General features: G+C 40.1%; 1 protein-coding gene across 2 annotated transcripts in view; it reads right to left on the reverse strand.

Annotated features, from left to right (window-relative positions):
• Window positions 1-23397, reverse strand: part of LOC126475492 (uncharacterized) — a 206276-nt gene that overhangs the window by 121384 nt on the left and 61495 nt on the right. The window contains exons 4-5 of one of the 2 annotated variants that reach the window (XM_050103397.1): window positions 8811-8896; window positions 980-1054 (exon numbers count right to left, since the gene is read on the reverse strand). In XM_050103397.1, coding sequence (XP_049959354.1) covers window positions 980-1054; window positions 8811-8896 — 161 coding nt within the window. The remainder of the gene's footprint in view (window positions 1-979; window positions 1055-8810; window positions 8897-23397) is intronic. The other variant, XM_050103398.1, reaches the window with a different exon arrangement.

Consider the following 23397-nt stretch of genomic DNA (forward strand, 5'->3'; position numbering starts at 1 on the left):
GTGTGTGTGTGTGTGTGTGTGTGTGTGTGTGTGTGTATGCACAGCTGTATGTAATTGTGCATCACTTCTCTTTAGTATTACACCTAATGTTTACTAATGAAATAAATAACTGCTAGGCATGTTACTGCAGTTTCAGCTGTGACCTACTGACATAGTTAAACAGCATTATTACTATGGATCAGTTTAGTAATCTTCCATTGCGTTTCATGTTGGTTAAATGATTGGAGGGAGAAGAAGAACTAAAATCTGATTAAATTTAGTAGGTGGAAGGTGAAGCAGAAATCTCATGTGAATGCACACAGGAATGTTGATGAAGTGCAATCTCCTGTCCCTTGAAAACCCCCCCCCTCCACCTCACCCACCCTCCTCCTGCCAACCTTCCCTGACAAAATCTGTGACTGAGCAGTACATAACAGAATTTTAAGTATCAAGCTCCTTGGGCAACAGGAGGATGCTACTCCAAACACAAATGTGACAACAGGCTGTTCATATAAACCATTACATAAATCATCATATACAGGAGTTAATGAGTAAATAAAATTTTAAAATATCTCAGGCTGAAAACTTTGTTGGGTTAGTTATTGTGGTAAGGTTTTATTGCTCTCGTGGATCATATGGAAAAAAAAAAAAACCACAGCAGTTTCTAATGAAGAGTCAGTGCTACTTTGTCACATTCCTTGAGTTATGTCACCTTAATACTTAATATGAAAGCTAAATTTTGTAAGACTTTAAACATTTCAAGAACTCAGTTTGGTGATCCAACATAGATTTATTTTATTTTAGCAGATTTAGAACTGATTAATCTCCTAATCCTCTGACATAATTGAAACATGAATGTTTGTCAATCATTTCATTAAAAATCATTGTGCACATTGCTCCTGTTAACAGATTGTGAAAGAAATATTTGTATTTTAAATGTAGGCAAAATGGCAGCAACAGTACTATATTATCTGACATGACAATTTTGGTTTCTACTTACTCTTTAGCTCCTGAAGGATTGGGTCCATTAGATGATGGGTCATCTACCGTCCAGTGGAGGGAACACGGTATGACACTGGTTCAACAACATCAGCAGAATTAATTTATAACAGTTGTACTGGTGTGACACAATGTTTAGTAGTATCATAAAACTAACTGCTCATTCTCAAACAATCTAAACTCGAGGTAGGGATATCAACAAAGTAGGAAAAGACCGATTGATACTTATGATAAGGCCCAACTAAAAAAAAAGAGGTGTGCTTGCTTGTGCTTATGAATGGTGTGTGTCTCTCTTACTAATGAAGGCTGTGACTGAAAGCTTTATTTAAGTGTCTTAATTGTGCCTGTCTGCATCTCAACATGATTTCTTGACAATAAGTGCTCTATCTTTCTTTTCCTACATTGTTAACTGTTCATTCTGTTTATTCTCTGCCTCATTAGCTTTGAATCACTTTTAAAATATCTGAAACTATACTTCTTGCCATTATCATCATTCTTCTTGGATAGGAAACTGCTGCTCCAGGGCAAGTCATGGATCTAACACTTCATTAGGGTACAGCAATATGTACATCTTTCTTCAATACATACAATATTGGTACAATGCTCTAACTGAAACAAAAATGATTACTTTTTGGAAATTATAGAAATTTAATCCAAATAGAATGTGATTGTTCAAAACTGGACAAAACCAGTTTGCATCCAAATTATTTTGTACTGATACTCCATAACGTTTATATACTACTAATATATACTACTCACAATCAGTTTGAGGATTTTGAACTCTCATCACAGCATTACAATACACACATATGTATATATACAAACACACATTTTTACACATATGTACATGTAAACACACAAAAACTGAAGCAAATTTATTTTACAAAAGGAGACAGACTATTCCAACAACCCATAGCATGGTATCACAACTGCAGCGTGCAGAGTTACCATGGTGGAGTGAGTGAATGAATTGATTGTTTCTACTTCAATCAACAGAGAGATGTGGCTGAAGCAGGAGTGTCATCAAAACTTAGGGTCACATTAAACAAGCCTTTAGAGCCAGCTGATGTGTCTTGTTTAGGGGCAATAATCATGATGGCTCATGGTAAAGCATAGAGTTTAAATTGTTGTACTATAATTGTGAGTTTGTGAGCTATTGGGACTGTGCTGAACTTATTTGTGTACTAATGCTAGAGGCTCCACAATGACAGAATCTGGGACAAAGTGTTTTGTTCAACAGGGTGCAATGCAGTATTTACTTGATAAGATGCCACAGTTAAGAGCAGATAAGATGAAGCTGCTAGTCAACTTATGGTTGAAGATGGGCATTTACTATTGGTTGGTTGGTTTGGAGTGAAAGGGACTAAGCTACAAGGTCATCAGTCCCTTCTTCTATTAAGTGGAAAGCCAGGTTTGGGAAATGGTCAGCAAAGGAAGGAAGTGAAAGGCAAATCCTGGAATGCCTAAGTGTAAATTAAGAAAAAACAGAGATAAAAGCCCAAAAGAAAGATGGCACAGACAAGTCATTAAAAGGCCAGTCAGGACAAGTCATTAAAAGGCCAGTCAGGACAAGTCATTAAAAGGCCAGTCAGGACAAGTCATTAAAAGGCCAGTCAGGACAAGTCATTAAAAGGCCAGTCAGGACAAGTCATTAAAAGGCCAGTCAGGACAAGTCATTAAAAGACCAGTCAGGACAAGTCATTAAAAGACCAGTCAGGACAAGTCATTAAAAGACCAGTCAGGACAAGTCATTAAAAGACCAATCAGGACAAGTCATTAAAAGACCAGTCAGGACAAGTCATTCAAACCAATCATCTGCTAGCACCTGAGGTAGTGCATCAGGAAGATTAAGATGCCACCTCAAAGCTGCCAAATTAGGGCAATTTATGAGTAAGTGGGCCCTATCAGGAGGGCTGCACACCAGCTTTGAGGTGTCGCATGTTGGAGAATGTGGCCATAGGTCAACCAAATGTGGTCAATGGGGAGATGACAGATGGTGGATTCCCTGCGAGACGCATAAAGAAAAGACTACCTCGGTGTTATTGTCCCCTTAATTGTCTTTAATTTGTTTAGGGAGATCAGAGCAGACCATCCTGAGCTCCAGACATCCAATAATCAATGGTGTATAAATGACCAAAGGTCCGGTTCTGGGACTCCAATTTCCAGAATCGGCATCCTGGTGGCCAGCTTGGCCAACCTGTCAGCTCATTCCTTCCCAAAATCCCAACATGACCAAGGATCCAAACGAAAATGACAGGCCATAGCTTCATGGAGGTCAGAGACATGATACTGGATAGCTGTAACCAGTGGGTCAGGAGAGTAGCACTGGTCTTTAGCCTGAAGGCTGCTAAGAGTCACTATGGATTAGGATACTCTTGCCAGTGCATGAACTAACATGCTAAGGGCTAGTTAAATGGCCATCAGTTCAGCAGTGAAGACACTACAACCATTTGTCACAGAGTGGAATTCACTGCATCATGCATGTGTGTATGCAAAACTTGTTCATCTGTAAACTGTTGGGCCTTTCAATGAATACCACTTCAAACCTGGATACATCTTGAGGACAGCCAAGAACAGGTGGTGAAAAATCATGAGCTGAAAGGAATCTTTTTGATCAAAGGAGGCTGAGACAAATCTGAGGTCGGTGTACAAGCCATGAGGCAGATGCGATTTCTCTGTGACCAGAGGTGACAGTGGAAGAAGTTACAGTTACAAACAGTGACACTGGATGCAAGTAGCAATTGTAAATGCAGTTCTGGGTTGCTGTTGTGGGAGGAGGAACACCCTTCCAGGGCAGTTGGGATGTTCAGGGAAGCTACAAGTTTGTGTAACGTAATTCAGCGGCTGCTGTTGGTGGTACCTGATAGGTAATGGAGGGACTCCAACCGTGACTAGCAGGCTGCTCACAGGGCTAGTATGGAAGGCTCTTGCCACAAGTCAGACCACACAATGATGAATAGGGTGCAGTATTCACAATGCAGAGTGTGAGGCTGAACCATATGCAAGAGTCCAATAATCAAGACAGGACAGAATCAGGGCTCTGTAGAGGCGCCAAAAGGTAGAGTGATGTGCATCCTAGTTAGTATTACTAAGTCAGTGAAGTATATTGAGATGTCGCCAGCACTTTTGCTTAAGTTGGTGAAGATGGGGAAGTCACATCAGCTGGGAATCCAAGACAGTCCCAAAAAGTCGAGCGTCTCAACTACAAGAAGTAACTGATCATTTAGGTAAAGCTCTGGATGTGGGTGGGCAGTATGATGGCATCAGAAGAGCATGACATGAGTCTTGGCAGCTGAAAACAAAGCCATGGGTGAGAGCCCATGACTGTGCCTTTCGTATGGCACCCTGTAGGCAACTCTCGGCAGCACCCACACTGGAGGAGCAATAATGAAAGTAAAAATCATTGGAATATAAGAAGGATGATACCAAAGACTCCTTAACCACCAGTAGACCGTTGATGGCCACCAAAAAGAGGGGGACACTCAGGATAGAGCCCTGTGGGATGCTGTTCTCTTTTATATGGGGAGGGGGGTGGTGTTACTGACTGAAGCACCCACTTGAATCCAGACCACACAGTGTGCACCCAAAGAGACCCTTTTCATGTAATGGATGTGGTGATACCATGTAGCAGTAGTAGTAGTAGTAGTAGTAGTAGAAGAAGAAGAAGTAGCAGCAGCTTTATTCATCCATAGATCTCTTTTTACAAGGATACAGGAAATGCAAGGTATTTACAAGCTTAGACCAATTTGAAATAACCTAATTCGTATTCACATATATTTACAGACTTCTAGTTAGAGACAATAATTAGATTTACTCCTGGTATACAACACAACACAACACAACACAACACACACCATTTTCTGTACCAAAACTTCCCATTTGCTATCCTGAAAAACTAAGTCAGTATCCCTCCATAATGAGTGAGATGTGTTGCACTCTGAAAGAGAAAGAGGTGTTAGTATTGTGCTATGCATAGCTTGGGGGTAAGTAAGTATTTCTAGAAAGGAAGGAAAAAACAAAGTGAAGGTGTTATGTGGAATGTTGCCACACACACACACACACACACACACACACACACACACACACACACACACACACACACAGACATTTTCAAAATGTCTATTGACCTGCCAGCGCTTTCGTTTGATAAGTCACATCATCTTTGTTTTTAGATATATTTATTTAATTGTATAACATTTTTTTACCAAATCCCTACTCTGTTTTATCTAAATAATCCTTCAATGTATGAAATGTATAGCATAACACATTTCTGAAAGTATTCGTATGGAGTGTAGCCATGTATGGAAGTGAAACATGGACGATAAATAGTTTGGACAAAAAGAGAATAGAAGCTTTCGAAATGTGGTGCTACAGAAGAATGCTGAAGATTAGATGGGTAGATCATGTAACTAATGAGGAAGTATTGAATAGGATTGGGGAGAAGAGAAGTTTGTGGCACAACTTGACCAGAAGAAGGGATCGGTTGGTAGGACATGTTCTGAGGCATCAAGGGATCACCAATTTAGTATTGGAGGGCAGCGTGGAGGGTAAAAATCGTAGAGGGAGACCAAGAGATGAATACACTAAGCAGATTCAGAAGGATGTAGGTTGCAGTAGGTACTGGGAGATGAAAAAGCTTGCACAGGATAGAGTAGCATGGAGAGCTGCATCAAACCAGTCTCAGGACTGAAGACCACAACAACAACAACAACAGCGTAACAGGTACTTTTTAGCTGCCTTTTTAAATAAGTGTATTTTTGCAATTTCTTTAATCTCTTCTGGTAATTTATTGTACAGTTTTCTTCCTTGGTAGAAAATGCTGTTTTGAATTTTATGTAAGTTGAGTCTAGCTCTTGTTACATGGTCATGGACAGAGCTGTTTGTGCAGTAATTACCAATGTTACTTTTATGTGTACAACTGACTGGTAAATGCATTCACATGGAGCAGTTAAAATCCCCATTGTTTTGAACAGATCTGTACAATGAGCTCTACTGGTATTTTTGGTTATTATTATGGCTCTTTTCTGGAGTTTGAAAATTGTGTTCATATTTTGTGTATTTGTTCCTCAAAACACAATGCCATAGCTAAGAATTGAGTGTACATATGAATAGTATGTAACTAGAAGACACTGCATGTTACACACTGATGATAGGATTCTATGGGCATAACATGCTGATGACATTCTGTTTGCAAGTACCTTTGTGTGTTCACACCACTTCAACTGAGAATCAATATTCATTCTTAGTTTATACAGTCTATAGAGGTGCCATCTACATTTAATTTAATATTGTCATTTTTCCGCTTCAAACAAACTCATGGAATTAGTTTTCTTTATTTTCAATGTCAATTTACTGCTTATTGACCAATCATAAACTTCCTTGAAGGTTTCTTTTGCTTTCTTGGCAAGAAGTTCTCTTGTTTTTTCAGTGACTATAATATTGCTGTCATCAGTGAAGAGATTTTTTTCACTATGAGTAACACTACTGTGAAAGTCATTGATGTATATCAGGAACAGTATTGGTCGTAATATGCTACCTTGAGGAACCCCTATATTAATGTATTTTGTTTTACTAAATGTTTGGATCTATTTGAAGTATGCGTTATCTCTACTCTTTGTACCCTATCTGTTAGGTATGATCAAAACCAGTCATTAGCTACCCCTCTTATTCCTAATGCTTCTAATTTATTTAATAGAATCTTGTGGTCGACTATATCAAATGCCTTGGAAAGATCCAAAAATGTGCCTCTAACACACTCATCTTTATCAAGAGCATCAAGTACAACTTTTGAGAATTCTACTATGGCTGATTCCATACTTTTTCCACTTCAGAAACCAAACTGCGATTCGCTTAAAAGATTGTATTTATTCAGGTAATTCATTAATCTGTCTTTCATAATGGCTTCTACTATTTTTGAGAATGCTGACAGCAGGGAAATGGGCCAGTAATTTTCTATGTCTTCTGCATTACCTTTCTTAAGCAAAGGTACAACTCTTGCCTGTTTTAACTGCTCTGGAAATGTCCATGATGTGAAGGATTCACTTATTATATTTGTTAAGGGGCCTTGTATAATCCCTATGCACTGTTTCAGTACACACATTGGTACTTCATCTAAGCCTACTGACACTTTATTTTTTAGTTTTTGAACAGTCAGTACTTCGTTCTTTGTGGTTGGAAGCAACATCATTGTATTTAGTGCAACATTATTTACAGGTGTTACATTTTTTTGGGGAATTTTTGCTGTAACTTCTCTGCAATACTTGGAAAACGCTCATTTACATAGTTTGCTAAGTGTTGCAGATCATTTGTTACCTTGTCTCCCTCCCTTAGCAGTATGTTATTCTGGATTTGTTTGCCTCTCCCCGTTTCCTTTTTTATAACATCCTGGATTGCTTTGCTTTTATTCTCTGCATTATATATTATTTTGTCATTAAGTGACCTTTTTGCAGAAATCAGCACCTTCCTATAGATATTTTTGTATCCACGATATAAATTTAAGAATTCTGGATCAATGCGAATCATTTTCATGGAACTGAGGTGTTTAAGTGTTTGGGAGAGCATAATACCAGCTGTTATCCATCTGTGTTTGTGATATGTTGATACAGACATGCATGCTTTTGAAATGCCTTTTCAAAGTTAAATTTAAAGAGTGTGGAGAGTTTACAGAATTTCATATTCACTTTGGTTTCCTTATACACTTCATCCCAGCTTTGTTTTTCTAGTTCTTTTGAAAAATCTTAAATTTTGATTTCTGACAGATATTGTTTGTAGGCTTGTAGTTTAGGGAATGACTCAATGCCTAACTTCATTGTTGTTATTTGACAGAGATGGTCTGATTGAGATCTTTTACAGCTACATCACATGTTTCCATGTCCATATTTGTGGCCACATGGTCAATTACTGATGCAGTTATTGTAGTAACCCTTGTTGCACTATTGACCAATAGGGACATGCCAAAACTTTGAAGGATGTTTATGAAGTGTCATGTCATAAGCCTTCTGTGGGTTGAAAACGACAATAATGGATTGAAAAAGACAACGATGAGGTTCAAAAGCTGTCTGGATGGTAGACTCCAGGTGAACCAAATTATCAGCAGTGGAGAGACCTTTGTGAAAACAGCCCCAAGATGCAGACAAAAGGCCTCGAGACTCAAGGAGCCAACACAGCTGCTTACTCACCAAGTGTTCAAGCAACTTAAAGGGAACATCAGTAAGGCTGGCTGGGCAATAACTGTCCATCACTATGGGGTTCTTAGCCAGTTTCAGTACCAAAACCACTGTACTTTCTCACCAGAGAGATAGTAACTCACCCTCATTCCAGATCCCATTAAACAGGGCAAGGATGTGATATTGGCAATCCATTGAGAGATGTTTCAGCATTTGGTTGTGGATGCGGTCTGGCCCAGGGGCTGTACCAGAATAATGGACTAAGGCAATGAAGAGTTCCCACTCACAGAATGGAGCATTATATGGCTCCAGACGGCATTTGCTCCACCCAATGTTTAATGAGTCAAAAGGCAGGGTGGTAGTTCTCAGATGCAGATGCATGAGCATAATGCTCAGCAAAAATATTTGGTGACAGTGCCCGAGTCAATATACATGGCACCAGCTACGGAAAAACTTGCTACACCTGCAGGAAATTGGAAGCCATAGATGTGTCTGATCTTTGCCTACACCTATGATGGAGAGGTACACGATTCAATGGGGGAAACATACCATTCCCAGGATTCTTGCTTTTGTCATTTTATGAAGTGGTGGATGTGGACATGGAGCTGTTTAAAGGCAATGAGGTAATACAGTGAAGGGTGCCACTTATTGTGTTGTAGACCCCACCTGTGATCTCTGATGGCTGCAGCAATATCTGGAGTCCACCAGGGTGCTGTCTTCCAACAGGGGGAGCCTGAGGAAGTGGGGATGGCCTGCACAACCACCACCACCACCACCACCACCACACCATCCATCCATCCATCCATCCACCCATCCATTCATTTATTTATTTACACCTCAAGTTACGGAGCAAATCTCCAAGTTCACGGAATGTGTCAATACATGAAATTACAACATAAAAGCAACAACAGACAAAAATAAAACTTCTATAAACCCAAAAAAGTCAAGCCAAAAGTTTAAGTAAATACAATCAACAATACAACAAGAATCAGCTTAATTTTCCAAGGAACTCCTCGACAGAATAGAAAGAGTGACCCATGAGGAACCTCTTCAGTTTCAATTTGAAAGTGCATAGATTACTGCTAAGATTTTTGAATTCTAGTGGTAGCTTATTGAAAATGGATGCTGCAGTATAATGCACACTTTCTGCACAAGAAGTCGATAAAAATGCAAATCTGATTTCTGCCGAGTATTAACTGAGTGAAAGCTGCTTATTGTTGGGAATAAGGTAATATCGTTAACAAGAAATGAGAGTAAGAAACACATATATAGAGAGGCCAGTGTCGAAATACCCAGACTCGCGAACAGGGGTCGACAAGAGGTTTGTGAACTTACACCACTTACTGCCCGAACTGCCCGTTTCCCAGCCAAAAATATCCTTTTAGAATGGGCATAGTTTCCCCAAAATATAATACCATATGACATAAGTGAATGAAAGTCATCAAAATAGACTAATTTTCATGTCGAATGATCACTCACTTTAGATACCGTTTGACTAGTAAAAATGGCAGCATTAAATCTTTGAACAAGATCCTAAATGTGGATTTCCACGACAGTTTAATATCTATCTGAACACCTAGAAATTTGAACTGTTTTGTTTCATTAAATCATGTTCATTCTGTGAAACGAAAATGTAATGTTTTGTTGAATTGTTTGTTAGAAACTGTAAAAACTGAGTCTTGCTGTGGCTTAGCCTTAGTTTATTAGTATTATCTACAAGCCATGGACTTATGTCATGAACTGCACTATTTGAAACCAAGCCCTGATAGTGTCATCAGCAAACAGAAATATTTTAAAGTTACGCATAATAGTAGAGGGCATATCATTTATATAATTAAGGAACAGGATCCCTGGGGCACCCCCACTAACCTTACCCCACTCACACCCCACATCACAGCCATTTTCAACACTGAATAATGACCTTGCTGTCTGTTGTTAAAGTAAGAGGTGAACCAATTGTGAGCTACTCCCTGTATTCCATAATGGCCCAACTTCTGAAGCAATATTTTGTGATCAACACACTCAAATGCCTTAGTTAATCAAAAAATTTGCCTAGCATTTGAAACCTTTTGTTTAACCCATCCAATACCTCACAGAGAAAAGATAATATGGAATTTTCAGTTGTTGAATGACTTCTAAAGCCAAACTGTACATTTGATAGCAAATTGTGTGACATATAATGATCAATTGTCCTTACGTCCATAGCCTTTTCTATAACTTTAGCGAACACTGATGGCTTAAAAATAGGTCTAAAATTGTCTACATTACCCCTTTCTCCATTTTTATAAAGTGGCTTTTCTACTGAGTGCTTTAATCATTCAGGAAACTGACCATTGCTAAAGGAAAAATTATAAATATTGCTAAATACAGGGCTAACATTTGCAGCACAGAACTTTAATATTCTGCTAGGCATTCCATGAGAGTCCTTAGTCTTTAGTGATTTAACTGTTGACTTGATCTCCCCCTTGTCTGTATCACAGATGAGTATTTTGGCCATCAGTCTCAGAAAGGCATTTGCCAAGAGTTATATAATTCCCTGTAGAAACAATGTTTTTATGTAATTCACCAGCAATGCTCAGAAAATGACTGTTAAATACTGTAAAAATATCCGATTTATCAGTATCAGAAATATTTTTACTATGAACTGACTTTATATCATTGACCTTGCGCTGCTCACCAGACACTTCCTTCACAACTGACCATGTGGTTTTAATTTTAGCCTGTGAATTAGCTATTCTATTTGCATTCCACATACTGTTTTCCTCCCTAATAACATTTTTAAGCAGCTTACAGTATTGTTTGTAATGGGCTACAGTAGCTCAATTGTGACTACTGCTAACATTTTGATGTAATTCCCACTTTGTTCTACATGATATCCTTATCCCACTAGTCAGTCATCTGGGCTGCCTTTTACTGCTAGCACCCCATTTAGAACATTCTAATGGAAAGTAACTCTCAAAGAGCATGAGAAATGTGCTAAGGAAAGCATTATAAGTGTCATCTACATTATTGGCACTATAAACATCCTGCCACTCTCGTTTCTTGATGAGGTTTAAAAAACTCTCTATTGCTGATGTATTAACTTTCCTACAAAGTTTGTAATTGTATGTGACATTTGTCTGAGTACAAAAGCCTTTTAGGTTAAAATTTCTGCATCAAGGTCTGAAAGGCCATTCACCCTTTTACTAACAGAATGCCCATCTAGTAATGAAGAATGAATAAAAATATTGTCTACGGCTGTGCTACTGTTCACATGCACCCTAGTTGGAAAAAACCTTCTGCATCAGATCATATAAATTTAGGAGATCTACCAACATCCTTTTTCTTGCACCATCATATACAAAATTTATATTGAAGTCAGCGCATATAATACTTCCTACAAAGTGAATCAGGAACCCTCTTTAGCTTGAGCAGAAATGCACTGAAATCAGAGTTAGGGGGACCTATAAACAACAAGAATTAGAAGTTTAGTTTCACTAAATTCAACTGCCCCTGCACAACATTCAAATATCTGTTCAGTGCAGTGCCGTGATATGCCTGTAGACTCAAATGGGAATACTGTTTTTTTACGTACACAGCCACTCCCCCACCCCACAAGGAATTCCTTGAAAAACAGCCAGCTAACCTGTATCCAGGTAAGTTGTTGAGTTGTCACATTATTTAAATGGGGCTCTGATATACCAATAATTTCAGAGTCAACATCTACAAGCAGTTCACTAACTTTATATCTAATACGTCTTATATTTTGATGAAATATGCTAATTCCTTCTTTACTTGGAAACATGACGTCCTCTGAAGGTGAGCCCTTAGTTAGAGGGGCATGTTATCATCCAGGATAATGTTCTGCCACTGGCTGAGGCATCAGTGGATCCACTGACATAATTTCTGCAGCACATTGCTTGGAGAGTTCTGGTGTCTCAGGGCCACTGGGATCTCCACTCTGGGCTCAGAAGTAGGTATACTTAGGAAAGACCAGGTGATACGGGAAGATTTCAGTTAGATTAAGTCATGGTCATACGGAGATTCAAAAATCAGATACTGGATTGTAAGGCATACCTGGGAGCAGATGCAGACTCAGATCACAATGTAGTAGTGATGAAGAATAGGCTGAGGTTTGAGAGAATAGTCAGGAAGAATCAATACACAAAGAAGTTGAATACAGATATACTTAGGAGTGACAAGATACACTTTAAGTTCTGTAAGGATATAGATGCAGCAATAAGGGATAGCTCAGTAGGCAATATAGTTGAAGTGAAATGGACTTCTCTAAAAAGGATCATCACAGAAGATGGAAAGAAAAGCAATAGGTACAAAGAAGGAAACTGCAAAGAAACCATGGGTAATGCAGGAAATACTTCATTTGATTGATGAAGGAAGTATGCACAAAAATGTCTGGAGAAATTCAGGAGTAGAGAAATACAAGTTATTGAGGAATGAATTAAACAGGAAGTTCAGGGAAGCTAATACAAAATGGACGCAAGAAAAATGTGAAAAATAAAAAAAGAAATGATTGTCAGAAGGTCTGACTCAGTATATGGTTAAGTCAAAACAACCTTCAGTGAAATTAAAAGAAAGGGTCATAATATCAAGAGTGCAATGGGTATTCCACTGTTAAATGCAGAGGAGAGAGCAGATGCGTGGAAAGAGTACATTGTAGGTATATATGAGGTGGAAGATTAGTCTGATGTGATAGAAGAGGAAATGGAGGCAATTTAGAAGAGACAGGAGATCCTACATTAGAATCAGAATTTAAGATAGCTTTGGAGGCAAATAAGGCAGAAGGGATAGGTAACATTCCATCAGAATTTCTAAAATCATTGGGGGAAGTGGCAACAAAATGACTATTCACTTTGGTATGTAGAATATGTTAGTAGGCAACATTCCATCTGGCTTTTGGAAAAATATCATCCACACAATTCCAAAGACTCCAAGAGTTGACAAGTGGGAGAATTATCGCACAATCAGCTTAACAGCTCATGCATCCACGTTGCTGACAAGAATAATACACAGAAGAATGGAAAAGAAACCTGAGGATATGTTAGATGACAGTTTGGTTTTAGGAAAGATAAAGGCACCAGAGAGGCAATTATAACATTGTGGTTGATAACAGAAGCAACTCTAAAGAAAAATCATGATACTCTCATAGAATTTGTCAACCTGGAAAAAGCATTTGACAATGTAAAATAGAATAAGATTCTTGAAATTCTGAGAAAAATAGGGGTAAGCTATATTGAGAGATAGGGAATATATAGCAAGTACAAGAGCCAAGAGGGAATAATAAGAGTGGATGACTCAGAATGAAGTGCTTGGATTAAAAATGGGATAATACAGGGATGTAGTCTTTCACCCCTACAGTTCAATCAGTACATCAAAGAAGCAATGATGGAAATAAAAGGAAGGTTCAGGAGTAGGATTAAAATTCAAGGTGAAACAATAGTAATGATACAATTTGCTGATGACATTGCTACCCTGAGTGAAAGTGAAGGAGAATTATATGATCTACTGAATGGAATTAACAGTCTAATGAGTACAGAATATGGACAGAGTAAATCAAGTAAAGACAAAATTAATAAGAAGTAGCAGAAATGAGAACAGTGAGGAACTTAACATCAGGACTGATGGTTATGAAGTAGATGAAGTTATGGATTGTGCTTCCTAGACAGAAAAATTACCAATGATGGACAGAGAAAGCACATCAAAAGCAGACCAGCATTGTCAAAAATGCATTCCTGGCCAACGGAAGTCTACTAGTATCAAATCAAGGGCTTAATTTGAGGAAGAAATTTCTGAGAATGTTTGTTTGGAGCACAGCATTGTATGATAGTGAAACACTGACTATGGAAAAACTGGAATAGAAAAGAAACTAAGCATTTGAGATGTGGTGCTAGACACGAACATTAAAAATTAGGTGGACTGATAAGGTAAGGAATGAAGATGTTCTGCACAGATTGAAAGGAAAGGAATATGTGGGGAACACTGGCAAGGAGAAGGGATGAAATCAAAGGACATCTGTTCAGACATCAGGGAATGATGTCCATGGTACTAGAGGGAGCTGTAGAGGGCAAAAACTGTATAGAAAGACAAAGATGGAATACATCCAGCTAATAATTGAGGACATATGTTGCATATGCTATTCCAAGATAAAGAGGTTGGCACAGGAGAGCAATTTGGGGCAGGCCACATCTAACCAGTCAGAAGACTGGTTACTCAAAAAATAAATAAATAAATTTACTTCCATATGAATATCTCAAGTGCTAGTGTTTCATTTTTTTGTTTATTATTGATACCACTTGGACACCATGAAGGCATAATTAAATAATTGCATTTTTCTAGGACAAATCTAATCATGTGTGTATACAAGTAGGTTCTAGGGCCAATTTGGAAATCGAACTACCAGCCAGAATTTCTTCTATATGCTGTGAAGGCTGTCAAACTAGGAAACTAATCACTAGGTCTAAGAACAATATGTAGTTTCTTATACAACAATATTCAATGACAAGCTCAAGAACAGATATAAATATAAAATAGGTGGCCAACCAGTGTTAAAAATAGTGAGGAAGAAATCTGGTTGAAGGAATATTGTCATGTGCAAAATGGCCATTTCCTTTGAGAAATAGTGATGTCAGGAACAATGTACAGGCAGGGGAGACTTACTAGATGGGATGAAAAGGGAAGACTGACTGTTGGGACTGCAGTATGGTGTTGATCTTCTCAGGCTATTAAACAGATAGAGTGCTGTCATGTGATGCCTACAATCAAGCATTGGGGTGTGTGATACTCAGGTGGTAGATGGTGAAGAACATCCTGTGGCTTATTTTTCATGACAACAGAATAAGGGTACAACTGCAATGTACATTGTCACAGATGGTGCAGTATGGCACAGAAAAGATTCTTATCAGACTCACTTTGGTGGAGGGCCACAGGAAAAATGGAAGCAGGACAGTTACAAATTATTGAGGCCCAGTGGCTTAATGTAAATCATTCTGTTGTTTCTTGGATGTGGTGGCAGTTTATAGAAATCAAAACTGCATCCCCAAGACCAGGGCAGTGTTGACCATATGTGACATCAGAAAGAGAGTGCCTTTATTTGACTGTAAGGGCATGATATTACTGCCTTTGTACTGCATGGCAACTAGCATCTGATCTCACAACATCCACTGGACATGTTGTATCAAGGCAAACAGTGTATAGAGGGCTTCATCACCATGGCCTTTGTTATTGGAGACCTGCTGGATGTGTACATCTGATGTGCATTCACAGAAGGGAACATCTAGGGAGGAGCCGTCAACATGCCACCTGAACTGTCAAACAGTGAGCCAATGTTCTTATCGCAGATGAGTCCCAATTTGGTCTGAAAAGTGATTCTCGATGGATTCACATCTGGAGGGAACAGGAAACATGATTGTGGGACCAAACATTATGGAAAGAGGCTTATACTGAGGAGTATTCCTGATACTGGGGCGGGGATAATGTTTACTATTCTAATACCTCTTCATGAAATTGTACAGGTGAATCAGTAATATTTAACAGCTGTCGAGTGTTATGATGAGATCTTTGGACCTCTTGTGGTTAATCTGAGGTTCTGTGAGTCCAGATTGTTTATTGATGGATGATACTGCTCGACCTCAGAGCACAGGTGATTCATGTTTTCTTGGAAAAGGAAGATTTTGCATGCATGGTGTGGTCTGCTCACTCTCCTGGTTTTAATCCCACAGAACATGTCTGGGATTTATTAGGGGGATGGGTTGCATCCTGTCAGCATCCACCAACCACCCTCCAAGACTTGCAAGCTGCTCTGCAGAAATATTGAGCATTATTGTTTCAACATGAGATTGATGACATCATTCATAGCAAATCCAATCACTGTCAAGCCTGTATTGTTGCCAGAGGTGATCACACCACATACTGAACACATTAACCAGTTGTTGGAATGTGTGTGTGTAAATCAGTTAAGTTGGGAAACTACAGAACATTTTTGTCTAAAGATATGCATATTGCAGTTTATGTTATGTATTCTTTACATCGTTCTTGCTTTATTATCACTTGTTTATACTGTTTTGTGGAGAAATACATGCAGCATTGCAAAATTTCCGTTGTTTTTTTAAATTTGAGACACCAGTGTATATATAGGTTTTTCAGTGCTATTCGTGTGGGAAAAATTTCAAATTGGTGACTGATCATCCAGCTCTGAAGTAGTTAAGGGGCTGAAGGACCATTCTAGCAGTTTCACAAGGTGGGTGCTGAGGTTGACAGAGTTTAATTGTGAAGCTGTGCATATGCCAGGCAAGAAGCTTGGAAGTACACATGGATTGAACAGAAGGGTAGCAGTAGTACAGGCACTAACCAGATCGTCATGCCAAATAGCAAGCAGCTCAAGCTGCTAATGCTGACTGCAAATTGTATAGCATGCAGCCATAGTTCAGCATGTGTCATTGCTTGTTACGTAAGGGAGCTAGATTGGGGTCAAGCGTAGCAGTGCCAGCTAAGCATAAGGGGAAGCATTGAAGGAAACATATGAACACATGCATGGAGATCAAAGAGTAGCAGGATGGAGGTGGATGAAGGAAGACATAGACCAAGAGAAAGAGTTGTTCGCAGGGTCCACAGCGAGTGTATTTTAACCATAAGTGAATACCATTACAAGGGTTACCGGTGGCAACTAAGCCAATTGAGGTGATAAGGACAGAGTTCTAGATCCATTTCATCAGGTCCCAGCAGGAAACAGATATGTCTTAACAATTATTGACCATTTTTCATGGTACATGGGAATAATCATCATCCCAAATAATCAAGCAGTTATGATGATGTACGTTTTGGTTAACAACTGGCTGCTCATGTTTGGTCTGCCTGAAACAGTAACTATGGGCCGAGGGGCAAATTTCATGCTGGACTTTATGAAATGATAGTCATTTGCTAGGGGTTCAGGCTATTAAAAACTAGTACACTGCACCTGTGAACTAATGGCAGAATGGTGTGTGTGCATCATGCTACTGGCAGGATGCTGAATTACTGTGTTAACTCTCATCATAATGACTGGGATTCACACCAGTCACTTGTCGTGGCAACTTAAAACTCAAAGGTTCACACTGGAAATGGACCGTCCCAGTATGATGTAGTGTATAGGAGAAGGTGTCTTCACTATTTGGTATGATCAGGCCAGAAATTGCTAATGACAGGGAGGCAGAATGAGATTTTCACTCTGCAGTGGAGTGTGCGCTGATATGAAACTTCCTGGCAGATTAAAACTGTGTGCCAGACCGAGACTCGAACTCGGGTCCAAGTTCGAGTCTCGGTCGGGCACACAGTTTTAATCAGACGGGGAGGCAGTTTGCAACTTTGCAAGACACATAGGGAGATATGGAAGCATGTGAAGAAAGCAAATACCAAAGGCCTTGCTTGGCAAGAGGTAGTGGGGAAAAACACAAGAAAATTACCTTACTATATGGTAGGGAAAAAGTTCATGTTGTCAAACACTTATACCCGCCGGCCGGTGTGGCCATGCGGTTCTAGACGCTTCAGCCTGGAACCGCATGACTGCTATGATCGCAGGTTCAAATCCTGCCTCGGGCATGGATGTGTGATGTCCTTAGGTTAGTTAGGTTTAAGTAGGTCTAAGTTCTAGGGGACTGATGGTCACAGATGTTAAGTCCCATAGTGCTCAGAGCCATTTGAACCACTTATACCCCTAAGAGTAAAACAAAAAAGTTTCTAACATGGTACCAGGGACCATATGAAGTGAAGGACACATCACCAACAGTCAACATCAAGCTTCAGTTACTAACTAGGATAATGAAACTTTAGGTCCAATGCCTATGACCATTTTAAGGCACTCAAGATTCATTGGCACTGGCATCAGCAACCAGAGCAAAGGAAAAGGAGGGAAGTAGTAAGGAGAAGGATGAACATGAACATATTTGACCTGTGTGGGAAATACGATATGGGTTAAGAAGAAATAGAGGGAGCCATTGTGTTATTTTGTATTGCAATTGTGAAATTAATTAACATTAAGGTTATTGGAGGTCACTTGGTTGTGGAAAGGATATAGTGTGAGTTGTGTGACTTATGATCACTGAATGTGTAAGAATTGTGTCAGGTGATGGCAGGCCTTTTCTAAGGGGGAAGGAAGAGTAATTGTAGCTCCTTGTTTCCAGGTTACTGTACTCCAGGGATAAGTATGGGAGGAATTCTAATTGGGGCAGAGCATCAGTTCTTCATTGAAAGTGGAGCAGGAGTTCTGTGAAATGATCAATTAGAAAGTGGAGTACTTTTTACCAGGCAGGAGGATGTGGTTCTTACAAGCCATTTATGGATCTGAGATTAATTTTTAATGCCTTTGAGATGACAAATAAGGTGAGATCAGACGATGTGTTGTAACAGTCACAGATTACAGTGAGAAGCTGAGAGCAAAAGTATATTCAGAGAAATATGGGGAGAATGAGAAATTGCATAGGTCTGTGAACAATTACAGAGACAAATACAACAAGCAATAGATGGCATGCCACACACCTTGCAACAACACAAGAGGGATGGTTAGATGCTGAGGGTAGGTTACTGAAAATGATACTTGGAACTGCAGACAATATTAGGGAGCTAAACAATACCTTGGGAAGAGTGGTGGGAATGGGAAGAGTGGTGGGAATGGGAAGAGTGGTGGGAATGGGAAGAGTGGTGGGAATGGGAAGAGTGGTGGGAATGGGAAGAGTGGTGGGAATGGGAAGAGTGGTGGGAATGGGAAGAGTGGTGGGAATGGGAAGAGTGGTGGGAATGGGAAGAGTGGTGGGAATGGGAAGAGTGGTGGGAATGGGAAGAGTGATGCATGAGTGGGAATGACAAGTTTGCAGGAATTCATTCACCATGCAATACACTAACTTAAGTTCAGCACTGCTAGCACCAGGGCAGTATCTGACTGATTTACAGAAGGTGAAAGAGGAGCTACCAGTGGAGTTGGGACTCATCGTGGAGCCAAGCAAGGAGAATTTACTGATATTCTATCATATGGCATCAGTGGTGGTGAGGATGGATTGAGAACAGCTGTGTGTGTTGGTTCAGTCCCCGATTATGAATGGTGACACAGGGTTTAGACATTACACTATCCTACCTTACCTGTTAATGTGGGAAACTTTAGTGAAACTTTTAGAAGGAAGAACAGGAGCAATATTGAAGATATGAAAGGGGATAGGCACACAAGAGTTAAAGTAGAGGAACTCCAGTGCTGTCAGAAAGAACGTATTACAATATGACTGACCCAAGTGATTAGGGGTGGCACAGACACAAGCAAGTTTCAGATGATGTTAGACAAAATGGATGGTCAATGTTGTTCAGATGACATCTTGAAGTCTCAGTCTTACATCCCATAAACATTGCTGCACTGAATTTACTGTGAACACATCACTGTGGTGGTGCCAAATTGTTATTAACAAAGGAGATCCACAGGTACAAAGCAGTTTACAGCAAATTGCTGTTAATTAATGAGATAACAGGAGCAACATTTCAGCTGTCAGACACTGTGACTGGAATTACTGGGCTTAATGTAATGCAGCTGCTGCAGTTGTATTGGCCACTCTATAAAACGTTGAAACCAACCTCACCCCCCCCCCCCCAAAAAAAAATAAAAAAATAAAAAAAACCAGCTCACAGTAACACAAGAAGGATGTATTTTAGTGGAACAGATGCTCTAGCATGAGCGACAGTACCAAGAGAAACAATATATGGCCATGACAGTGTCACCATATCTGACATCATAGTAGCTCTGACTATTCTGTCCAACTTCCATCTGCCTTAGCTGGAGAGCCACTCACCTGATAAACTCCTTAGTAGTGCAGATACCAATAGAACTGATCACTGACTGGGCATGAGGTACCAAGAGAGGGGCAGATAGTGATTGATTGATAGATAGATAGATAGATTGATTTGATAGATAGATAGATAGATTGATTTGATAGATAGATAGATAGATAGATAGATAGATAGATAGATAGATAGATAGATAGATAGATAGATAGATAGATAGATAGATAGATAGATAGATAGATTGATTGATTGATTGATTGATTGAGGGGGTATGGGACTACAGGGTGAGGTCATCAGTCCTGTGATTCCACAGTTACACATGGAAGAGAGAGGGTCCATTAAAAGTGGAGAGAAGTCAAACTATAAAATGAGGAAGTTAAAACACATGCAGTACAAGGTATATAAGGGTAGCTGAAATCTAAAAACTGGGAAAACATGGGAATAAAAGAGCTGTTTTTGCAAGCAGGAGTGGTCATGGGTCCCAGAATGAGAAAACAGGCCAAGGGGGGGCAGAAAATGGGAAGTAGTTGTGATCATGTACATAATAATACAAGTAGTGATAAGAAATATGTTTATTAGTATAAAAGTTGTTGTCAAATGCTGAAGAGCATGGCATAGGATCCTTTAGACATATAAGAGATATTAAATGACACAAAGAGATTCAATAAAGGCATGTCTAGATAAGGTGATTTTAGCTGTTTTAAGTTTTTTGTTATAGTTTTAGGGTGCAAAACTGCTACAGTCATAAGCTGTGGCTTAGGGAATGGAAAGAAACTGAATAGGAAATCAGCAGCAATGGGAGTGAATCTCAAAAAGAGGGAAACTACAAACAGAAGGAAATCTTAGAAAAATACCATAGAAAGGGGGGGGGGGTTGTTTTACCCCAAAAAAGAGCTTCAAATGACCGATGTCAACTCACTGACTGATAAAACTTGAGGACGTGATCGGCTGAGTGCGTGTCATCTGCTAAATCAGGCAACTGCTGTAAATGGACATGTAGCGAATTAAAATAGGGGCACTGAAGTAAAAGGTGTGGTTGAGAGCAGTGGCGACAAAGTGGAGGAGGATTGCCACTTAAAAGATGTCAATGGCTAAAAAGACATTTCCCTATCCAGAGTCTAGTTAAAATTACCTCCTCCAGATGATGAGGTTGGGAGGAACAGGGAAGGGGTTGCACATCCCGTAATTTTCTTATTATAGGGAAGTGTAGACCAATGTGTGTGCCGTAAAAGACAACACAATGACATAAAACACTCTGTAGGTTGGCCAAGGGAAACATGTGAACATCGGGCCGAGGAAGAGAGACTGCAGCCTTCACTGCTATATCAGCTGCCTCATTTCTGTGGGTACCAATGTGCCCTGGGTTCCAGAGGAATGCCACAGAGACACTCCCCAAGTGGAGCAAGTGGAGGCAGTCCTGAATCCAGTGGGCCAGAGGGTGGACAGATGAAGAGCTTGTAGGCTGAGGAGAGAGCTGAGTGAATCTGAGCATATAATATACTGTATCCTCTTATGGTGACTGATGTATTGGACAGCCTGGAGGACAGCGTAAAGCTCCGCAGTAAAAACCGAACACTGGTCGGGAAGCTGAAATCTATTAGGGGTGTCACCAACAATGTAGGCACTCCCAACACCAAATGTTTTTGAGCCATCAGTTAAAATGAATAGAGCATCCTCCATTTGTGCACATAGAGCAGCAAATGCCCAATGATAAACAAGAGGAGGAGTACTATCCTTGGGAAGCTGACAAAGGTCATGGAGCAGGAGGCAGGTCCGGGGGCAAAGCCAAGTTAATGCTGTACCCCTTGTTGTCAAGAAAGTTTTAGGAAAGTGGAAGGAAAGAGATTGTAGCAGTTGACAGAAGCAGAGTCCTGGTGGTGGTAGAGAGGATGGGCAGCCTGGAAAAAAAATTTGGAGCTTGGGTCAGATGATCAGTCATAGAAGACAGACGACTAGCATAATGACTCAGAAGGACAGTAGAGGTTCAGCAGTCTCAGCATAAAGGCTTTCCACAGGGCTGGTATAGAAAGCTCCAGACGCTAAACGCAATCCACGGTGGTGGACAGAGTCAAGATGCCGAAGAATAGATGAGCCATGCAGAGGAGTAAACTATGCTTCTATAGTCCAATTTTATGTGCACTAAGGCATGATATAGGCAGAGAAGGACCACTCAGTCCACTCCCCACGAGGTACCATTCAGAACACTGAGGGTGTTGATGGGTCGCAGACAGCGAGCTGAAAGATATGAAATGAGGGAGGACCAGCACAGTTTTCTGTCAAACATAAGTCCCAAGAATTTAGCAACGTCTGCGAACAGAAGGTCGATGAAGCCTAGATGTAGGGAAGATGGAGGAAACTCCGTATGATGCCAAAAATTTACACAGACAGTCTTACTGGGAGAAAAGCAGAAGCCGGTTTCGATGCTCCACGAGTGGGGTGATCGAGATATCCTTTAAGACGTTGTTCAATAAGGCTGGTCTGTTCAGAGCTCTAGTAGATTGCAAAATCATTGACAAAGAGGGAGCCTGAGACAAAGGAAAGGAGACAATCCATAATTGGATTTATGGTGATGGCAAACAGTACAACACTTAGCAGGGAGTCCTGGGGCACCCCATTGTCTTGGGAGAAAGTACAGGAGAGAGTAGTGTTCACCCACACACTGGTGCACTCTGTCATAAATTCATGAATAAAATAGGGTAGCTGACCTCGAAAGCACCAAGAGAACAGTGTGTGGAGGATGCCTGGCTTCCAACAGATATTGTATACTCTCTGCAGATGTTCAACTGCAGAACAATGCTTTTGGAAACTGCATTAGGCAGGTGTTAAAAGGTGTCTGAACTCCAGCCACCAGGCTAAACGGCAATTCGCCATATGCTATATAACCTTACATACACTACTCTTGAGAGATATGGGGTGACAGCTATAGGGGAGATGTTTGTCCTTTCCACGTTTTGGAACAGGAATGACGATAGCTTCCCGTCATCTTCTGGGAAAGGTACTGTCAGATCAAATTTGATTATAAAGGCGAAGGAGGTAACGCAGAATATGGTATGATAAATGCAGCAACATTTGGACGTGGACGCCATCCGGTCCTGGGGCAGAAGAGCGAGAAGAAGAGAGTGCGTGTTGGAGTTCCTGCATAGAGAAAACAGTATTATAGCTATAGCTAATTTGAGAAGAGAAAGCAAAAGGTTGCACTTCCACTGCTCATTTCTTCAGGAGAAAGGCTCGAAATCTCAGCAAAGTGTTGACCCAATGAGTTAGAAATTGCGACCGGGTCCACTAAGGTATCATGCGTGACAATGAGCCCAGCGATCAGGGAGAAACTAGACATGCCAATTAACTGCCAAATCCAACTCCAAACTACTGATGAGTGAGTGAAGGTGTTAAAGGAGCTGGTAAAGAAGTCCAGTCACGGATGATGTGATAGCACCGCGCATATAACTACTTATAGAGGATACAG

This window comes from Schistocerca serialis, chromosome 4 (genome assembly GCF_023864345.2).
Source record: "Schistocerca serialis cubense isolate TAMUIC-IGC-003099 chromosome 4, iqSchSeri2.2, whole genome shotgun sequence".
NCBI classification, from domain to species: domain Eukaryota; kingdom Metazoa; phylum Arthropoda; class Insecta; order Orthoptera; family Acrididae; genus Schistocerca; species Schistocerca serialis.